Here is an 18,942-nt window from a genome sequence, read left to right on the forward strand (position 1 = left end):
GTTCGTGTTTTTGTTTTTTTGTTTGTTGTGGTTGCACCCGATTCAAGAACCGAATGGCTCACAGGGCTATACCAAAATAAACTGAAACTGTGTGGGGTTTGCATGTTCTTCCCCTGTTCTGCACGGGTTTATTCCGGTTTCTCAGCTTTTTCTCCCATCGGAAAGAGTGAAAAAAAACATAAAATGTAACAGGTGTTGGCCAAACATCCCACTGCTGAAAACATTTAACTCGGTTCGGATTACGCATACCAACGTCACCTCCCCCCCCCCCACCGCCAAAAAAACACTTGGCAAGATTCTCTTGAATACGAGCCTTGAGACTCAGCGAGGCTTTCCACAAGCGCCGACAGGTGAGAGAGAACACCAACATCATGGTGCTCGTCATCATACGAATCCCAATATTTACTATTATATGAGGAATCCGATGAGCTACATTAATCTATTTTTCACAGACTGTCTAGTCACACTAACCTCGCACTCGGTGTGGGGTAAAGAACCTCTAACACCCGCAGCTTTCAAGCATTTCACGGTGCCTACGTGTGATGCGCAAACTCAACGCGCCAACTCCCTTAGCTATTCATGCACCGGGAGTCCGGTGATATTGGAGTGTACAGAATCCCATCGTTATCCGCGAAGGATACGTTCCAGAGATGCTCGTGAATAGCAACATTTAAATGATATTGGCCTACGGAAACCAATATTTTAGCTCGTCACTTCATCTCATCACTTCATCTCATCAATTCCTCTCTCGATGCAGTCGTCGCGTAGAGCTCCAGATGCGATTCGCGGACAGCCAAAATCGCGGACAGCAGGTTGGTGAATAACAGAGGGATACTGTGATGCGTTAGCCCAAAGGAAACTGCAGGTCACACTTACAAATACAGCTGCACATGCACGGCCGAATTGCAGTGCGCGGGTGTCCCATTGTCAGGAGTGCTGTTCTACCCTCCGAGAATCGCTTGAACTTGCTCGTGCCCAGGGCTCGAATCACGGTGGGAACAACTGCAGTCAGACGGCCCGAATCTCCGGGCGTTCTCCATCCGAACGTGACGCGAGCCGTGTCATAGAGCGATGCAACACTAACATTCACATGCGAGTGAAAACCCAGCACACTGACAACACTGCCCTAATATAAAATGAAAATGTACATACGCAAGTCAAATCGGTGACGTCTTATAGCATAACCGCTACGCCACTGAGCCGTCCCATGTGGAGCGGACGTGAGTCTAAAATAATCGGCACACTTTTTCAGCTCAAGTTGATTTTGTTTGACAAGGTGAGGACTTGATTTGAAGCTTTCGTGACTGCAGGAATTACTACTCTTTGGTTCTATTCGATAAAGTCACTTAGGTAAAAAATAAACAAAAATCACGACGTTTCGGCCACAACACAAGTGGCCTCTGGATAGGTTGGTCCCTTCACCTGATGAAGGCCACTTGTGTTGTGGCCGAAACGTCGTGATTTTTGTTTATATTGTTTTACCTACGTGATTTTACCGAATAGAACCAAAGAGTATGGATCCTTGCAGTCACGAAAGCTTCAAATCTAGAAATGCAGGAATAACTCTTGGTTCTTTGGGTAAAGTCACGTAGAGAGACTGCGTGTCCATGTGTGTGTCCCTCTCTGTGTGTCTCTGTGTTGTCTCTCTCTGTGTGTTTGTTTGTTTGTGTCCCTCTCTGTGTGTCTCTGTGTTGTCTCTCTCTGTGTGTCTCTGTGTTGTCTCTCTCTGCTTGTGTGTCTGTCTGTGTGTCTCCGTGTCTGTGTTTTGTTTCTCTCTCAAATGTAGCAATCTTTGGATGAACGTAATCAACCAGGTAGGGTGTTGACTGTTGTGTTAGCCGACTCTCTGTGTTGCATTGCATTGTATTTCCAAGTTCACTAGGTTTGTTTTCCACCTGATGACGATTGCTTGCGTTGCAATCGAAACGTCGTATTCTATTATTACATTTATTTCTACGTGACTTTACCGAAAGAACCAAGAGTAAGGTGAGAACTGAAGAGGCCAGGATGAGTGTCAATTGGAAGGGCGACCTGGGTGTTCGACGAACGTATCCTGAACGTAACAATTCGTTACGTTCAGGTTTTAATCGAAAACTGATTCTCAACCGAGGAATTGATGCGTCGCTCCACCTCGTCCGGTTTGTCGCCAGTACCAAGGTCACTTGCAGAATCCACACAGCCACAGGGGAGTCTGCGTGCGTGAGCCCTGCGGGTTCGGTTTCACGAACTGCGCCGTGAACCGGGCGAACCAATTGCGATTCCCGTTCATGGCCAACGCCAGCACCGGTGACGGTTATCTGGACCCGCCCTGTGCCTCCCCTCGGTCGACTCAGCCTCAAATGAGTCGCTGGTGCGATGTGTAAATATCAGCACTGGGGAGACTCAGGTGGCTGGGCGTGGCGTTGGCCAGCCACCCTCTCTCGTGCGCCGTGCCGGCCTTCATAGGTGCTACTCGCAAACAGCGCTTGCCTCAACAGCCTGTAATATGCAGCGATCTTGCTGTGACTGTTCCACCTGAAGACGGAAGCTTGTGTTGCCTCCGAAACGTCGTGATTTAATTGTTTTCTTTTATTTTAATTTATGTTATTTTACCTACGTAACTTTACCGAAAAAACCGAAGAGTGTGAATCCTTGCAGTCACGAAAGCTTCAAATCTAGAAGAGTCTGTAATAAGGCTATGTGGGGGAAATCTTTGTCTTCGTCGAATAAAGAGGGCTCTGTGAAATGAGATTTACATTGCAAGTTACGATGGCAGCAGGAAAAGTAATAATTAGTGTGGGTCACACGACAGTGCTGTGACTGAATATTAAGGGTCATCCCCAGTCACACTGGTTCCAGTTTCTTCCTCTTCCCTTTGATTAAGTTTAATGCGATTTTCAAGAATTCTTATCTTCATACAGATAATACACGCGGGAGCAATTAAAACTATATATTTTACGGTATTAGAATATATCAAAGTGTGCTTTGAAAGCAATTCATTGCACGTAGAGGCCTAGCCATACATAAGATGGACATTATAATAGGTCATGTAAAATCTCAAAAAGCTATTTGTCCTAATGAAAAAAAGTTGTATTCTGTTATCATGAAAATGCAATGAAAATGTCTGTTTTACCTCCTGGATAAAGACACCACGTGTGTGCCACATGAAGAGACAAAGATACCCCGTATAGCGTTAACAGACTGTTGGGGCAAGTGATGTTAGCGAGCACCTACGAAGGCCGGCACGGTACACGAGAGGGTGGGTGGCCAGCACCACGCCCGACCACCTTTGTCTCCCCAGCGGCGATGTTTACTACACACTGCAGCAGGTACTCATTTGAGGCTGAGTCGACCTATGTGAGGCCCAAAGCCGGTTCAGATAATCGCCACTGCCGTTGGCCGTGAGCGGGAATCGAACCAGGGTCGCTGGGTTCATATCGCAGCGCGCTAACCGCTGCACCACCGCTCCCCACGTCAAGAGAACACGCAGCAGGATATGCGTAGCTTGGACTGGACTCAAAATTATAAAATGAATCAGTGGTTGAGAGCATGTTGGAATGCGTTTGAAAAGCTGGACTTGATAATGAAAGTAAACTGGGTTCATAATCAGTTCTTACTTCCTACGATGACCTCGTTCAGACAAACGATTACTAACAAAAACAAACGGATGAATAAAAAAAAACGGAAAATTGCACAAAATCACGGAGAGATGCATGCTCGGAATTACATTGAGAGACAGAAAGAGGAGCACGTGGATTGGTTGAGGACATCATTAAAACTGCTCAGAAGTGGGCTTGGGAAGGACGTGCGACGAGAAGGGATGGTGGCTTATGGTCAAGAGTAAGGATGGAGTGGCAGCCAAGGAGTGGAATGTGCCTTGAGGATGTCCACCGAGGAGATGGAGCGATGAAATCAGCTGTGTGCCGGTGGTGCTTCGTCGATCGTTCTATCGCAGGATGTTGAGCGGTGGTGGAGGCTTGGGGAGGCCTTCATCCAGCGGTGGATTAACTATGGACTAATGATGATATTTCAAGCCAGACCTTGGTGCCTCGACCCAGATGGAACATTATTTGATGTTTATGATGATTATCATACTAACAAACCTTAGCAACTGCATCTTCGCGCCACTGCTTTTATCGCTTGCGTTGGCAAATATTGAGATTGTCAATTCTCCAAAGAACGTAACAAAAATTGCCGCGCCAAATCATGCCCACAATGGCTGCTACAACGCTGGTGTTGTACACAGGGTGTTATAGTTGGGAGGCAGATATTGCACAAAATCCTGTAAAAACAAAAATTCTCCAGGATTACAATATAATAAAACAAAACGGGGGGCAATTTTAAAAGAAATTGGAATGAAGTTATTAAAATTACAAAGTGTTCAATGAAAAAAAAATCCTTTGTCAGAAGTGCTTTAAAAGGTGACAAATGATACCGTATATATTTTTTACGTGAAAAGAGCAAATACGTTTCCGCTCATTTTAGTGGACAAGTATTGAACTATATAAATTCCAGATAAGAAAATCGAATAACGCCCGCGACGGAAACATGCCCCAAATAAACACTTTCACAAGAGCATTTCAAAGGCAGTGTTCCAAAGGAGAGGGGGAGCTGCAGTCACATTTTACCCTTCAGCCACAAACACCACATATATACTTTTTTATTGTTAAATCGTAACTTGAACGACGGCTGGATTTATCTCTTGAACACCATGCATGACAAGGTGGCAGCCAGCTGCGATAAGCAGACACAGGACTGACGCCCTCTAGACACAAAAAAAAAACCCAACAACTCACCTGAGGTAAGGTCAAAGCCAAAGTCTTTGGAGATTAACAGCAAATCATCCTAATCGACTAAGCCTCCTGCTGATCGGTCACGGAGGTGACAGGGAAAAAAACAAAGCCCGAGATGACCACTTGAGGACAAACGTCGAAAAATGGATGTCATGGACAAAGGCGGTCGCTAGGAGTGTTTTTTTTCCCGTTCTGCCGAACAGCACCCGTGACCACACTAGAATCTCGTTATCATATTTCCCCCCCCCACCCCCACCATCAATGCAGCCAGTTTGAGGGCTCCGCCACAAACATTCCGCGGGCCTAAACCCGCTGAGGCTTTGTTTTGTTCCATCGTCGGCCGTGAAAAATGACCTCCGCGGGACTAATTTTCTGCCTGACACCACGGAGAAGGAGGCCAAGGGGAGGCTGCGGAGGGGGGGGGGGGGGACGATGGCCAATTACCGAGCTGAAATGAGGGCACGTGGGGAGGGCACTGCGATGCCATTACTCAGCTCGTATCTCGGTGATTTAATCGGTCCTTAAAAAAAAGCGGAGGGGAAAAAGAACTGACATTGCACAGATTTCTTCCAGAATGGCCTGATGATGTTTTTTTTTGACATCCCTGCACTGCCCTGCTTTACTGGAAACAGGCACGATACTGATGGCAAGGCCTGTTATCTATAAAGCACTTTTCAGTTCACATATCGGAGCACCATATGGAGCAGGTGTTTAAGGATGTCCCAGGCAGCAGCAGCAGCAAATTAAAATTACGACGAGCCTTGGACTAAAGTGCAGACAGATGTGAAACCATCTCATCCGCACGGGATCCTTCAATTGACAGCCGCCGAGCGTTTGAGTCAGCAAGTCGTTTCCCACATCGTTAAACAGACAGCAGCGTCACGAAAAATCGTGCAAAACAACACAATCGTCTGTAATTTTCTTCAGTGTTTCAACAGAGTATGATGCACTTGCCTGGATAATTACAAAGTTGACCAATGCGTGAAAAAATAAGAATAAGTTTTACCCTTTGTGCCAATAAAACAGGCGTTAAGATGTTCAAACACCAATTATAAAACTTTTGCAAGGAATCACGCCTGCATTAACAACACGTACTTGTGGTGAGCATGCAAACAAAAACATGCTTTGATAATATATGGGCATTGTCTTTGAAACTTATTGGGCTACACCAGAGACAGCCTTCTTCAGGGCCTAGTCTCACCAGTGTGTCAGGCTAGAAAACGCCAAAAGTGCCACCACATTCACGTGGCAGCGTTGCTAAGAAAACAATAACGGTTAAAATTAAAAATCTAATTCTCACACGTCAAGACCTTTGTGGTTTTGTATCAAAACCAACACTCCAAGCCCTTGAGCGAATGCCCCCATGCCAATTGGCTGATATGCTTGGCTGCGTAGGAGCCATGCTTGGCTGCGTAGGAGCAAGGCTTTGCTGATTTCCACCACTCACTCCGCCGTCCCACCAGATGGCTTCCCGACCTCTCGTTTCCTCGCCACCCTATCAATTATTCAACCACCGCGTCCCGAGCGTTTTTTTTCTGCGCCGTTGTGAAACATCACAGAAGGTACCGGTAAAAAGCAGACGCTTCCTCACAACGCAGCGACACAGTTCCAACCGATTACTCTTGAGTCACTTCACCGCAGGATAAGTCCCTTAAGTGACTTACCCTTGTGTGCGTCATAAACCGACCATGTGTCATGCCGACCATGTGTCATGCCAGACACAACAAAGAGGAATTATTATTTGGATTTAATATGATTTGACACTCAAGAAACAAAAACTAGAAACTGGAAGTTTATGGTTTTTTGATGACATTGTAGCACTGCGATCTATTGCCACAGGCAACGCCACTCTTGAATGTGTTTCCAGGAACGACTGTGCAACGGATTTTTCCCTACTCTTTTTGATAATAAAAAAGAGGCAGCCTGAACGAATTGGCTGTTGTGGTTGTTTGTTTGCTTATTTTCACGTGGATTTCAGTGGTGCGCTATAATGATAATTTTTGTTCGTATCGTTCTTGTTTCATTTCATTTTGCCTTCTCAAAAAATGAGCCGCAAATCCTCAAATGCCCTGCGGAAGACAGGCCCGATGAGTGAGTGCATCTGCACTCGCAATCAGAATTGCAGCACGGCGAGGCCTGGATTATCCGACAACGGAACCAAGAAAACATCCACGGCACGCGAGAGACACGAGTGGCCAATGAAGCGATGACATTAAAAACAACAATAATAATAATTTACACTTGTAAGGCGCATTTTCACGCAAGGATCCAAATTCGCCACCGTGCATGGAAAGCAGGGAAATAAGACAGAGCCTGCAGCGTAAACGACCAAAACTATGGGGAAAAAGCCATTTTTAAAAGGTGAGTTTTCAGGGGCAGATTTAAATAGCACTAAAGATTCTGATTGTCTAATAATTATCAGAGGCAACGCACTGGCAAAAGCCCAATCACCCTGGGAATGGAGCCTTGACCTCGGAATACTAATAAGGAGATCAGAAGATCTCAAGGACCTCATTGGTGGTGTATATAATTGGATCAGTTCCTGAAAGTAATGTGATAATGCTGCTTTGCGTCACAAACAGCGCTCACCGTAATTGGAAGAGGCTGGGTTGTACTTTGTGCTGGATTTCTTTATGATATTGTCCTGGATCTGATGCCACTCGTTTTCATTGTTGCACCTAGGAAACAAAGGAAAGGTAACACGAAATAAAGCACCCACCGCACAAATTAAAAAACAACCCTCTGTTTACTCTCGTAATTGACTGCCGTGGAAAGTGCTGTTAGGGTGCATAAGACACCCGCCCACGTACAGTCTCTTTGGACTGTTGGGGAAAGTACTTTCTTCAGCAGGCACCTGTTAATGCCATAACGACGCACGAGGGAGGCCAAGCACCACGAGACCCCAGCGCTGATGTTTACCGTGAACCAGGGACTCGTTCAAGGCCGAGTCAAAAACCACGTGGGAAATGAGACCACGGTAAAATACCGCTGCTGCACCTACATTACAGCGACCAACTTGCTGTACCTCCTCCTCGAGGCTCTTCCATGCCCAGCAGGTGGGTGGCTGGCTCGGCAAGCAACGATGCAACGATTCCTTAAGTTAAGAGAGATTGTTACGCTCGCGATGCTTGCGCCGAGTTGTAGGTGTGAGGATCGATTGTTTCCGATTAGCGGATGTTAAATTGAGTTTTTTCAAATGAGCCGCGCAGCCAACATAGGCACTAGATTCACGGGGAGATTGAAAAGATAAGAACTTGCTCAAGACACAAATTAAAATTGTGATGAAGCGACAACCGATTCGTAGCACCCACGTTGAAGACTCGGGTCCACCAGACACCGACCGCTACCTCTCAACCACCGCACTGCGTTCAACTGCCACCGCACTGCCTTCAACCGCCACTGCACTGCGTTCAACCGCCACCGCACTGCCTTCAACCGCCACCGCACTGGGTTCAACCGCCACCGCACTGGGTTCAACCGCCACCGCACTGCGTTCAACCGCCACCGCACTGGGTTCAACCGCCACCACACTGGGTTCAACCGCCACCGCACTGCCTTCAACCGCCACCGCACTGGGTTCAACCGCCACCGCACTGCCTTCAACCGCCAGCGCACTGCCTTCAACCGCCACCGCACTGGGTTCAACCGCCACCGCACTGCGTTCAACCGCCACCGCACTGGGTTCAACCGCCACCGCACTGCGTTCAACCGCCACCGCACTGGGTTCAACCGCCACCGCACTGCCTTCAACCGCCACCGCACTGGGTTCAACCGCCACCGCACTGGGTTCAACCGCCACCGCACTGCGTTCAACCGCCACCGCACTGGGTTCAACCGCCACCACACTGGGTTCAACCGCCACCGCACTGCCTTCAACCGCCACCGCACTGGGTTCAACCGCCACCGCACTGCCTTCAACCGCCAGCGCACTGCCTTCAACCGCCACCGCACTGGGTTCAACTGCCACCGCACTGCATTCAACCGCCACCGCACTGCGTTCAACCGCCACCGCACTGCGTTCAACCGCCACCGCACTGGGTTCAACCGCCACCGCACTGCGGGTCACAACATTTCCCTCTGCCCTTTTCACTCGCACTGTCCGCCTTTGGGAATTTCCTCCTATCATCTCTCTTTCCCAAGTGCGTATTATAACCTCGCTCGATCCACGAAACGTCCTGATGATACGTATCTATTAGAACTTAACTGTGCTGCTTGTTGATGGCCGCTTGGCACTTTGGGCCCTTGGGCCCGTGCAGCTGTCACGTGTGGCAGTGCGTGACCGCATGGAGACAGCCCGGTGACGTTTCACATTCCAAGCTATAAACTAAAATTTATTTTATTTTACCAGGTGAGGCCCACTGAGCGATATGGCTATTTTTCAGAAGCGACTTGGCCCCGACGTGAAAAAACGTCAGCGCTGGCTACGTGAATGCAAAAAGCAAATCTCAGGTGGAGGAACCCCGACACCAAGAGTTCATCACGATAAATTCTGGCCGCTCGTTCCCAGCTGGACGCTTACCGGATGCCCTGTGGCAGAACTTCATGCTCAGCCCAGATGGCGAGCTCCTTTTCGTAGAGATCTCACGGAATTTATTTGACTGCTCTAATTTCGTCGGGAAAAAGAAAAAAAAACAGCTCAGAGTGAGCCTAAAAGCACCAAGTTAATTGGGGCGCAGGCGTCCAAAAGCAATGAACGTCTTATTGGCGACCGTGGTAACGACAACAGCAGCGGTGATGATGGCACCGATGGCAATGATCGCAGACCACCTCGTTGCTTAAACGTAAACCAAACGTTAAGGCAAAATTAGCCACTGCGTAGGCGTTCGCTGTTGCGCTGACTCTCCAGCTGATGCGCTTGCAGGTTAACCCGCGCGTTGTTCAGGATGATGTCCGACGTTTTGCTCCACATGCCGGGAGCTTCCTCAGGAGCTGGCTATGCAGTCTGTTCAGTTCCTGGATGAGCTCCCAGCCCGTGCGGCAAAACTTCAGACAGGATGCTGAACAACACACCATGCAAACCGAATTTACTTCGGAGTCATGAAACAACACTTTGTTGATGTGTTTGCTTCACTGTTGTAACTTGACATGCTTTTCTTTTGTAATTTTCGTGACCCAGATCACTCTTGCATATGAGGCTCATCCTGGTCCCTTGAGTTCTCACTGCCTGGTTAAAAAAAAATCGACTTGAACTTGAACAACTACCATCGAAAGGGAGATACGTGTGTTTGGATGAGAGTGGTGTTGGAGAGATTTTTGGAAAGCTGAACTCGATGATGAAAAGCAACGTTAGCGATTATTATTTTTTTAACGAAAGTTTTCAATCGCCGCGCATTTACCAGTAACAATATGGGTCTAAGACGTGGGCATTCGTGATGAAAATGTGAAAATATGCCCAAAGGTGCACAAAGACGTATGGAGAAGATACACGTTCTGATTTATACTTAGGGGCAGCGAGAGGATGGTGTGGATTACTGACGACACACACATCACGGAAATCACATTTAACATTAGGAAAAGAAAGTGGGCTTGGGCAGAAGACATCGCGGCTTAGCGAGGAAGATGGATCGTGAGTGAGAGTAACAATGGGGTGGCAGCCAAAGGAGATAACGCCCCCAAGAGAACGTTCCCTGCAGAGATAGAGCGGAGACAGAGCAAAGATACGCAGGTGTTGGGTGGATTACTGCATTTCAGAACAGTGAGGGATGATGATGACTTGATGAGGGCCTTCATCTAGCAGTGTATTGACCAAGGAATATGATGAAGATTATGTTGATGGCAACAAGACAAAGATCTTCCGTATAGCCTGAACAGACATTTGGGGCAAGTGCTGTTAGCGAGTACCCTATGAAGACCAGCACAGCACACGAGGGGGTGGGTGGCCAGCACCACGCCCGGTCGCCTTTGTCTCCTGCGAGGCGATGTCTACTACACACCGCACCAGGTACTCATTTAAAGCCGAGTTGACCGAGGGGAAACCCGGGCCCGGCTCAGATAATCATCACTGGCGTTGACCCCTGAGCGGGAGTCAAACCCAGGACCACTGGGTTCGGAGTGCGGCGCGGCTGACCACCGCTTGTGCCACGTGGGCGGCACACGACAGACGTCATCGCACGAGCCGGCTACCGGTGGGAGGCATGCCGGTTTGGAGGCACCTACGTGTAGACTTTGAGGACGAACTCCTTCTCGTCACGGCACTCCGACTCGGACTGCAGCCACTCGCCGAGGCTGAGCACGGCCGAGCCGTAGGGCCGGCGGTAGTGCACGTTCGACGGGCCCTTCTTCGAGTCGTTGGGCAGCATTCGGCCTGACAGCACCCACCAGCAACGGCCACCATCATCACCACCACCACGTGCAAAAAAGGGAAGGGGAGTGGGTGCAGAGATGTCGGGTTGAATGTGCGTCGACGCAGTTAGACACGGGAGCTGCGACGCTGATCGGCTGATCGCGTGGCCCGGCGGTGGGCGAGTTCTTCTCCCGATCCGGCAGGCCGCCCCGGTTAATACTGTGGGTGCATTAACCGTAAAATACACGCCATCCGCTTGACGGTGCACGTTAAAAGAGTCCGTGCCGGCGTCAGGGTGATGATGATTTTATTGTTTTTTTAATTTCCCTTCTACGTGACTTTACCGAAAGAACCAAGAATATGAATCCCTGCAGTCACGAAAGCTTTAAATCGAAATTTAGTGGGAAGCACTTTCCTATCCACTCTCCCACCGAGGGCAAAGTTTGTTTCACAATACTCAGAGTGATACATTTCATAATACGTTAATCCAAGAGTGGATTGAAAAAGAACAGTAAATCATAGTAATAATGAGAGTTATTATAAACCTTACCCGATCTCACGACGTGAACGACGACATAGAGGTCTCGCTTCAAGTCCTTGTATCCAAGGTCCTGTGCAAAGGGAAGGTTTAGGCTGCATTAGAATCTGCAAACCCTTGTTTAATTAATGACACAGGAGCGTAGATCGAGACTTCGGAATAGGTCTGGGAAACCTATTCCTTACTGAGGGCGGCCAAATAGGTATTTCATATACATTTAGTGGGCAAACCACACATGACCACACAAAGACAAGGATCCCCCGTATAGCCTTAACAGACTGTAGGGGCAAGTGCTGTTAGCGAGCACCTATAAAGGCCGGCACGGCACACGAGGGGGTGAGTGGCCAACACCACGCTCAGCCGCCTTTGTCTCCCCAGTGCCGATGTTTACACATCGCACCAGGTACTAATTTGAGGCTGAGTCAACCTAGGGGAGGCCCAGGACCGGTTCAGATAATCGTCACTGGTGTTGGCCGTGAGCTGGAATCGAACCCGGGTCGCCAGGTTTTTAGCGCAGCTCGCTAACCGCTACACTACCACACACACATACAGACCTCAGTGACTTCTGTCACGACAAGAGGCCCATGCAGTAACACAAGTGAGTGATCTGATGGTCGCAAAAGCCTACGTGTTAAACTGACAAGTGAATGAGTGCGCTAATATTAGCAACATTGGTTTACTGCCAGGTCAAAACTATGTTACTTCAAGTACCCACTTAGTGCGGCTAAGATGCTCGCACTGATGGATAAATATTGGTTTGCGGGCTGCCTTGATGTGGTGTACATGTGGGGGGTAGAAAGTCCACGAGCTGCAGGTTTACTCCACCTCTGCTTCAGTGTCAGCTTAGATCTAAACCCAGGTGCTATTTCAAGAACAACGAGTTGAAGCACGTCAAGCGTGGCCCGAAATTTAAAGTCCACAGCGCGTTAGAAATGCATTGAGCACAACTTTGTGTCACGGTGGCAAGATGTTGACTCCCTCGCCCGGTATGCAGGAGGTCTTTGTTTCGATCCCGACCCTGACACCTGTATATTTGGAGTTTGCATGTTCAAAGCGTGGTCGTGTGGATTTTTCTCTGGGTGCCACGGGTTTTCCCTCCACATTCAGAGTATTTGGCTGCTATAAATGTCCTTGTGATGATAGGCCACTTCTTTGAGCTATAATTTGTGATAGTCAGGTTGCTTCTGAAAAATACCTCAGTGGGCCTTACCTGGTATAATAAAAAAACATATTAACAGTGTGTTTTTAAAATGACTGATCTACATTTTGTGTCACTGTCAAAGCAAGGATATGCAGTTGCTCGGCAAGTGGACCTGCCAACGACTCAATCCTATATTGGTGAGTAACCTGGCAATGACTCAATCCTACATTGGTGAGTGACCTGGCAACGACTCAATCCTACATTGGTGAGTAACCTGGCAACGACTCAATCCTACATTGGTGAATCACCTGGCAATGACTCAATCCTACATTGGTGAGTCACCTGGCAATTACTCAATCCTACATTGGTGAGTCACCTGGCAATGACTCAATCCTACATTGGTGAGTAACCTGGCAACGACTCAATCCTACATTGGTGAGTCACCTGGCAATGACTCAATCCTACATTGGTGAGTCACCTGGCAATTACTCAATCCTACATTGGTGAATGACCTGGCAATGACTCAATCCTACATTGGTGAATGACCTGACAACGACTCAATCCTACATTGGTGAGTGACCTGGCAATGACTCAATCCTACATTGGTGAGTGACCTGCCAATCACTCAATCCTACATTGTTGAGTCACCTGGCAATGACTCAATCCTACATTGTTGAGTCACCTGGCAATGACTCAATCCTACATTGGTGAGTCACCTGGCAATGACTCAATCTTACATTGGTGAGTCACCTGGCAATGACTCAATCCTACATTGTTGAGTCACCTGGCAATTACTCAATCCTACATTGGTGAGTCACCTGGCAATTACTCAATCCTACATTGGTGAGTGACCTGGCAATCACTCAATCCTACATTGGTGAGTAACCTGGCGATGACTCAATCCTACATTGGTGAGTCACCTGGCAATGACTCAATCCTACATTGGTGAGTCACCTGGCAATGACTCAATCCTACATTGGTGATTGATCTGGCAATTACTCAATCCTACATTGGTGAGTTACCTGGCAATTACTCAATCTTACATTTCTCAAGTGATAAAATGCTCACCTATGCGGCTTCTTCCATTACTAATATATGTTTAATATTGCTCGGGGTTTTTTTGTCTAAATCGGAGTAAAAAAACATTTACAGGTTAAATTGTTCCCTTAATGAATGACAACACAAATCTGCAATAAAAAATGCACGCGGTTGAAAATTACGAAAATCTAAAATCGTTTAAAATAATTAAAAACCAGGATAAAAACGTAAGCAAATTAAATAAGTTAATACCTTTTTAAAATTATATCACCACAGGCAGGATAACATTTAATTGCTTTAGGTAAAAAAAAAACCCACAATAATTATGCAGCACGTATATTGAAGGGCTGCGTAAGTGGGATCGTTGTGTTGTTATGATGAATACATGTGCCCAACAAAGACAGTTTCTGATGTTGAATGTCCTTGGCAGATGGCTCAGAGGACCGCACAGGGAGCCAGGGCAAAAGGGGCAACTACACCCAGGCCTTCTAATTGTTGAAAATGTTATAATTGTGATTTCATTTATCTACCTGCATTGTCAGAAATGCATATTTTAAAAACAACAATCTTTTGTCTAAAGAGATGGGGATGGAGGCGGTATTCTGCCCTTGGCCTCGACGAATCTCTCGGTGGCCCTGGGCACGCAAAATCGCTGGCCCAATCGCCTGTCCGCTCTTATGCCCGACCGCCCCCTCGCCCGCCCGCCCGCTCGCCCCCCCGCCCTCGAGCGCCCACTCACAGTGAAGAGAACACACTGCCGATCCAGCCTCTCGTTATTCTTGGGCATCCCTTGCTTGTTGAGCCTCACCACGAATTTCTCACTGCGTGTGCGTGCGTGCGCGCGTCCATGTGTGGGTGGGTGGAGGCGAAGTTTCGACGGAGAGAAGGAGGTCGGTGCGAGATGGGAGGGAGGGGGGCGGATGGGAGGAGAGAGGTGAGAAAGGGAAAAAAAAGATCAATCGCAAGTAAAAGAGGTCCCGGATACAGGTGTTGATGGAATTGATTATTTCATTCACTGCAATGCACTAGAGATGACACCGCCGTATCGGGGAGGGACTGGTCTCTTGATGAGGAAGCAGATCACGCACACTCTCCAAAGGTAGACAGTAATTTGGTAATGATTCTTCATAGCTTGATAATGAGGAAGGCTAATGATATCCGGAACAACTACACCTACAGGTAAACGCTGTGCACTACCGTGGTGCACATTCTCAAAAGCATGCCACAATCCCGACATTCTGGTTTTAACAATGCATTGATCCTCAGTTAAAATCGATTCTTACTCTCGCGATACATTTTCTACCAATGTATACCTTGTGTGGGATGGAGCGGTGGTATAATAGTAACCACGACGCTCTATGAACCCAGTGACCTGAGTTCAATTCCTGGGCAGGGCTCACATCAGCGGCGAGGGATACCTTAACTGTTTTCGGGCGCCTCCACTTTTACCAGTGTGGTGAAGTATGGTCACACAACTTTTCATGCTGCACCATAGCGTAGGTTTGTGAAAAGGAGAGCCCAGATCCAGTTCTCAGAGCGCTAACTGCTGATGTTGGTTTAAAGGTTTGTTTGACCATACTTCACCACACCGGAAAGCGTGGATTTGTAAAGGTGGGGGTGCCCAGGACTGGTTCAGATATCACTCTCCACCACCACCACTGATGCTAAACATGGGCAGGAGTCAAATTCATATCTCTGGGTACATAGCGCAGTGCACACTCACCACTGTGCCACCACTCCACTCGTGTCTTTTGTTTGGTGGCAGTGGGAGTATCAATTTTCATTGAGACGCAATGACTAAGAGGGTACAATTTTTCATTAATTTTATTGTTAAGTGACGCAAGGATTGCATAGGATCAAAAACCCATCAGTTGCTTGCAAACAACGAATCAATACGACAGGCACGCATGAACTGATGTTCGCCAATAACGGGGTGCTGTCAGCTCGTTGTCATCCAGCTATCAACAGCGGCGAGCCGACGTAGTGTAGGTGCTATAAGCAAAGTCCTTTTACACATTTGCCAGACGTGTGACGTTGATGTGTATTCCAAAGTGAGGTCTTTTTGCACAGCTACGGACAGAATTTAGCAATGACTTTCTTTTTTTTTACAAACCCTCCAAAAAGATCTCCGTAAAGAATAATAATATCAATAATCATATTATTGGTTATTTCGGTAAAGTCACGTAGATAGAAAATAAAATAAATACATTGAAAAAAAAATCAATTGAAAATGATAAAAGCAAAGAACCCACGACGTTCGATCGCAACACAAGCGGTCTGCATCAGGCGGAGAGAAAAGAGGGGGCAAGCCTCCGAATGCAACCGCTCCTAAGGGCTCCAAAGTGAGTGGGCATGGGGACGAGAGCTGGGAGGAGAGGCTGTGCGGCGTACACAGCATGGGCGGGGCAGCCAGTTAGCCAGTGCTCATGTAGGAGTAGACAATGATCATGCAGCATCTTTACGGAATGATCATGTGCGTTTCGTATGATATACTTTCGCATCGAACGAGGACCCATTTGTAACGTAAAGCATGCTTACCTATAAACATCGGGCAAGTTCACCAGCATTGGTTCGAGCAAAGCCAGACTGCTGATGAGACGCTGGATGTTGAACCGGGTCGAGAGTTTGCTTGCATTGAACCAATGCTGGTGATGAGATGCACTGCCAGAAGTCCTACGTGGGTTGTGTAAAATGACACTCAATTTGTGTTTCATGTGGAAAGACAAATATGAGAAGGGTTCTTTACTTATTTTGTTATATAAATTACAGTGATGGAGTTAATCCACATCTCTCCCTCCTCCCCACTCACCGTGCTAGATTGATATCATCTCACGATTCACGGTCATTTAATGTTTAAATTCAAGAATGTTTTTTTTTTAAGAATGCAATAAATGGTGGCACTGCTGTGTGGCTTCAGGTGGGACACACAAAAACCCATCACATGTACCACAACGCACGATTAAATATACCAGAACGCACGATTAAATATACCACAACGCATGATTACAAAAAAACAAACGTTACTACAAGCGTGATTGGATGCGGGCGTCATGAGTTTAAGAATCAACGATAATTTTGGGAAGAATCGATGCACAATGCCAACCCACTTGTTTGTAACAAAACTAACAATATGTATATTTTTTTATCAAACAAAAAAACCATGCGAAATGTGAAATTATTAAGCTTGTTGAAGTTCCGTTCTGTTAAAAGTTCAAAGGGAACAAAAACTCACGCTTTAGAATCAATTAATGGAAGCCAAATTGTTTAAATCAACCATAACCCCCAAACCGGTCAGTGCAACAACAGCAGATCTACAATCAGTAATGGGTTTTGGCCAGTCTCTTCCGGCAATAACACATCATGATGGATTAGGGGACAGGGAGAAAATAATTATTTTCACTGGAACACTTGAAAGTGTATTTCTATTTAAAATTATAATCCTGTGAGAGAAACTTGGGCCATCAATTAGCTGCGGCATCCTGCGTAATGCGATCGCACGACTGCTGCTGGTCTATGCCCTGGATTTGTGTCCAAGGCTGTGACCAAATCACAATCAGAATATTTCTTTATACCGGAAGAAATCCGATTAGATACAAAGCTCTTTCTTTCACAGATGTCCAGTAAATCACTCGGAATGCACTCAATCTCCGAACAGAACTGGGAGGGGAAAAGCTAAGCAGGCGAAGAGCCCGGACAAGTGCTCGGATGGGCGACTGCCGTGCGTAACAGGTGCTATAGGCTATAGCGCGTCTCTCCTGGGCTAGTTGCAGCAGAGTCCAGCTACATCCCAAATCCAAGGTGGGCTGCAAAGACAAACGAGTACGGTAAAGTATGACGTCAATTACCCCTAGATGGCTTGGGAGAGACTCATCCAGCAGTGGATTTTACAAGAGGCTGCACACGTTCTGTGCGTGTATTATTTAGCGGGAGCGCTGCTGTGATGTCCCTTGAGATTGCTTCATGTAATAAAGTTTAACAATATGGCATCCAAAAAAACCCAAATGCACGAGACAAAGCTAACGCTGAAATGCTTACGAATCTTTGGAAGACTTTTAATGAAGCCATTATTGAAGCGTTAACTGTGATTTTGCCGAATGCCTTGCCACTTGAAATCAGGAAATCAGAGTCGGTAGATATATTAAAGCCTGCTTTGAAAACCCATCTCTTTAAAGTGGCCTTCCCTCTTAAGTTGCGTCGGTTGCCCATGGTTCTGTTTTTGTTTCCTGCTTGCCATGCATTGTGCATTGGGATCTTAGGATGGAATGCGCATTACAAATTTGAACTATTATTATTATACTTCATTTCAGTTACATTAACTGCAGTTTGCAATTATTCTGAAACTGTCCCTCCACCTAAAAATGTAATGTATTTATTTGCACATCGTTCTGGCAGAGCCCACCTTGGTTCTTTGCCGAAAAAAACAAAGAGTATAAAAAATACATCTCAAATGGATAAACAATGTAAATGATCGCAACGTGTAATGTATCCAATCTTACGTAGTCACTGGGCTGAAATCAAATGCCCGTGCGTACGGCGGTTTATTAAATCTAATTCTCCTCGACACCGCCGCATCCAGAAGTTAATTAACAATCATTAACGGGTTATTTTTGCCATTTGCTCCAGGAAACAGAGCTCTCCGGCGACTCTGCAGAGCGCACCGGTGACGGACGCCATCAAATTAACGGCGAAGCTCATCACGGCGAATAGATCGGTGACGTGACGTTGGGGAAAATCAATCGCGTTGCAAAACCTGCGCGGCTCGGTGACGTCCGCGGTACAATGGGACTGGCTCTTGGTCCAGATGCCACACTGAGAGAAGCCACCACCCCCCACCCTCGGCAGATGCGGCCGCCCTCCTATTTACGCGCGAACTCAAGTAGAGGCCGGTGGCATGCAACTGTGGAAATCCTGAGCGGACAGTAGAGCACCACTTTGTGACGCGTGGTGAACCTCGGTTACATTTAGCGGAGGCAATGAAGACGCTCCCCCCACCTGCCGCCCCTGCCCCCCCCCTGCCCCCCCGCTATTATCCTTGACCATCGTCAAATCGTCCCATCTCGCGACGTGTCCCACTGAAGCCCGCTAACTTTTTATTTATAATTTGGATTATGAGATCGATCTGCATACGTCCTATGCTCCACGTGTTCCTCCCTCCGTCTGTCACCGCCAT

The 18,942-nt window shown here is 47.2% G+C and overlaps 1 protein-coding gene across 9 annotated transcripts in view; it reads right to left on the bottom strand.

The window, feature by feature from the left end:
* The window catches only part of DOCK3 (dedicator of cytokinesis 3), a 237,977-nt gene that overhangs the window by 86,488 nt on the left and 132,547 nt on the right, over positions 1-18,942 (bottom strand). For all 9 annotated transcript variants that reach the window (XM_032969863.2, XM_032969867.2, XM_032969866.2 and 6 more), the window contains exons 10-13: positions 14,512-14,593; positions 11,606-11,666; positions 10,929-11,076; positions 7,362-7,450 (exon numbers count right to left, since the gene is read on the bottom strand). In XM_032969863.2, the coding sequence (XP_032825754.2) occupies positions 7,362-7,450; positions 10,929-11,076; positions 11,606-11,666; positions 14,512-14,593 (380 nt within the window). The remainder of the gene's footprint in view (positions 1-7,361; positions 7,451-10,928; positions 11,077-11,605; positions 11,667-14,511; positions 14,594-18,942) is intronic.

The sequence above is a fragment of the Petromyzon marinus genome, chromosome 42 (assembly GCF_048934315.1).
Source record: "Petromyzon marinus isolate PM22_M1 ecotype Great Lakes invasive population chromosome 42, UKy_Petmar_22M1.pri1.0, whole genome shotgun sequence".
Lineage (NCBI taxonomy): Eukaryota > Metazoa > Chordata > Hyperoartia > Petromyzontiformes > Petromyzontidae > Petromyzon > Petromyzon marinus.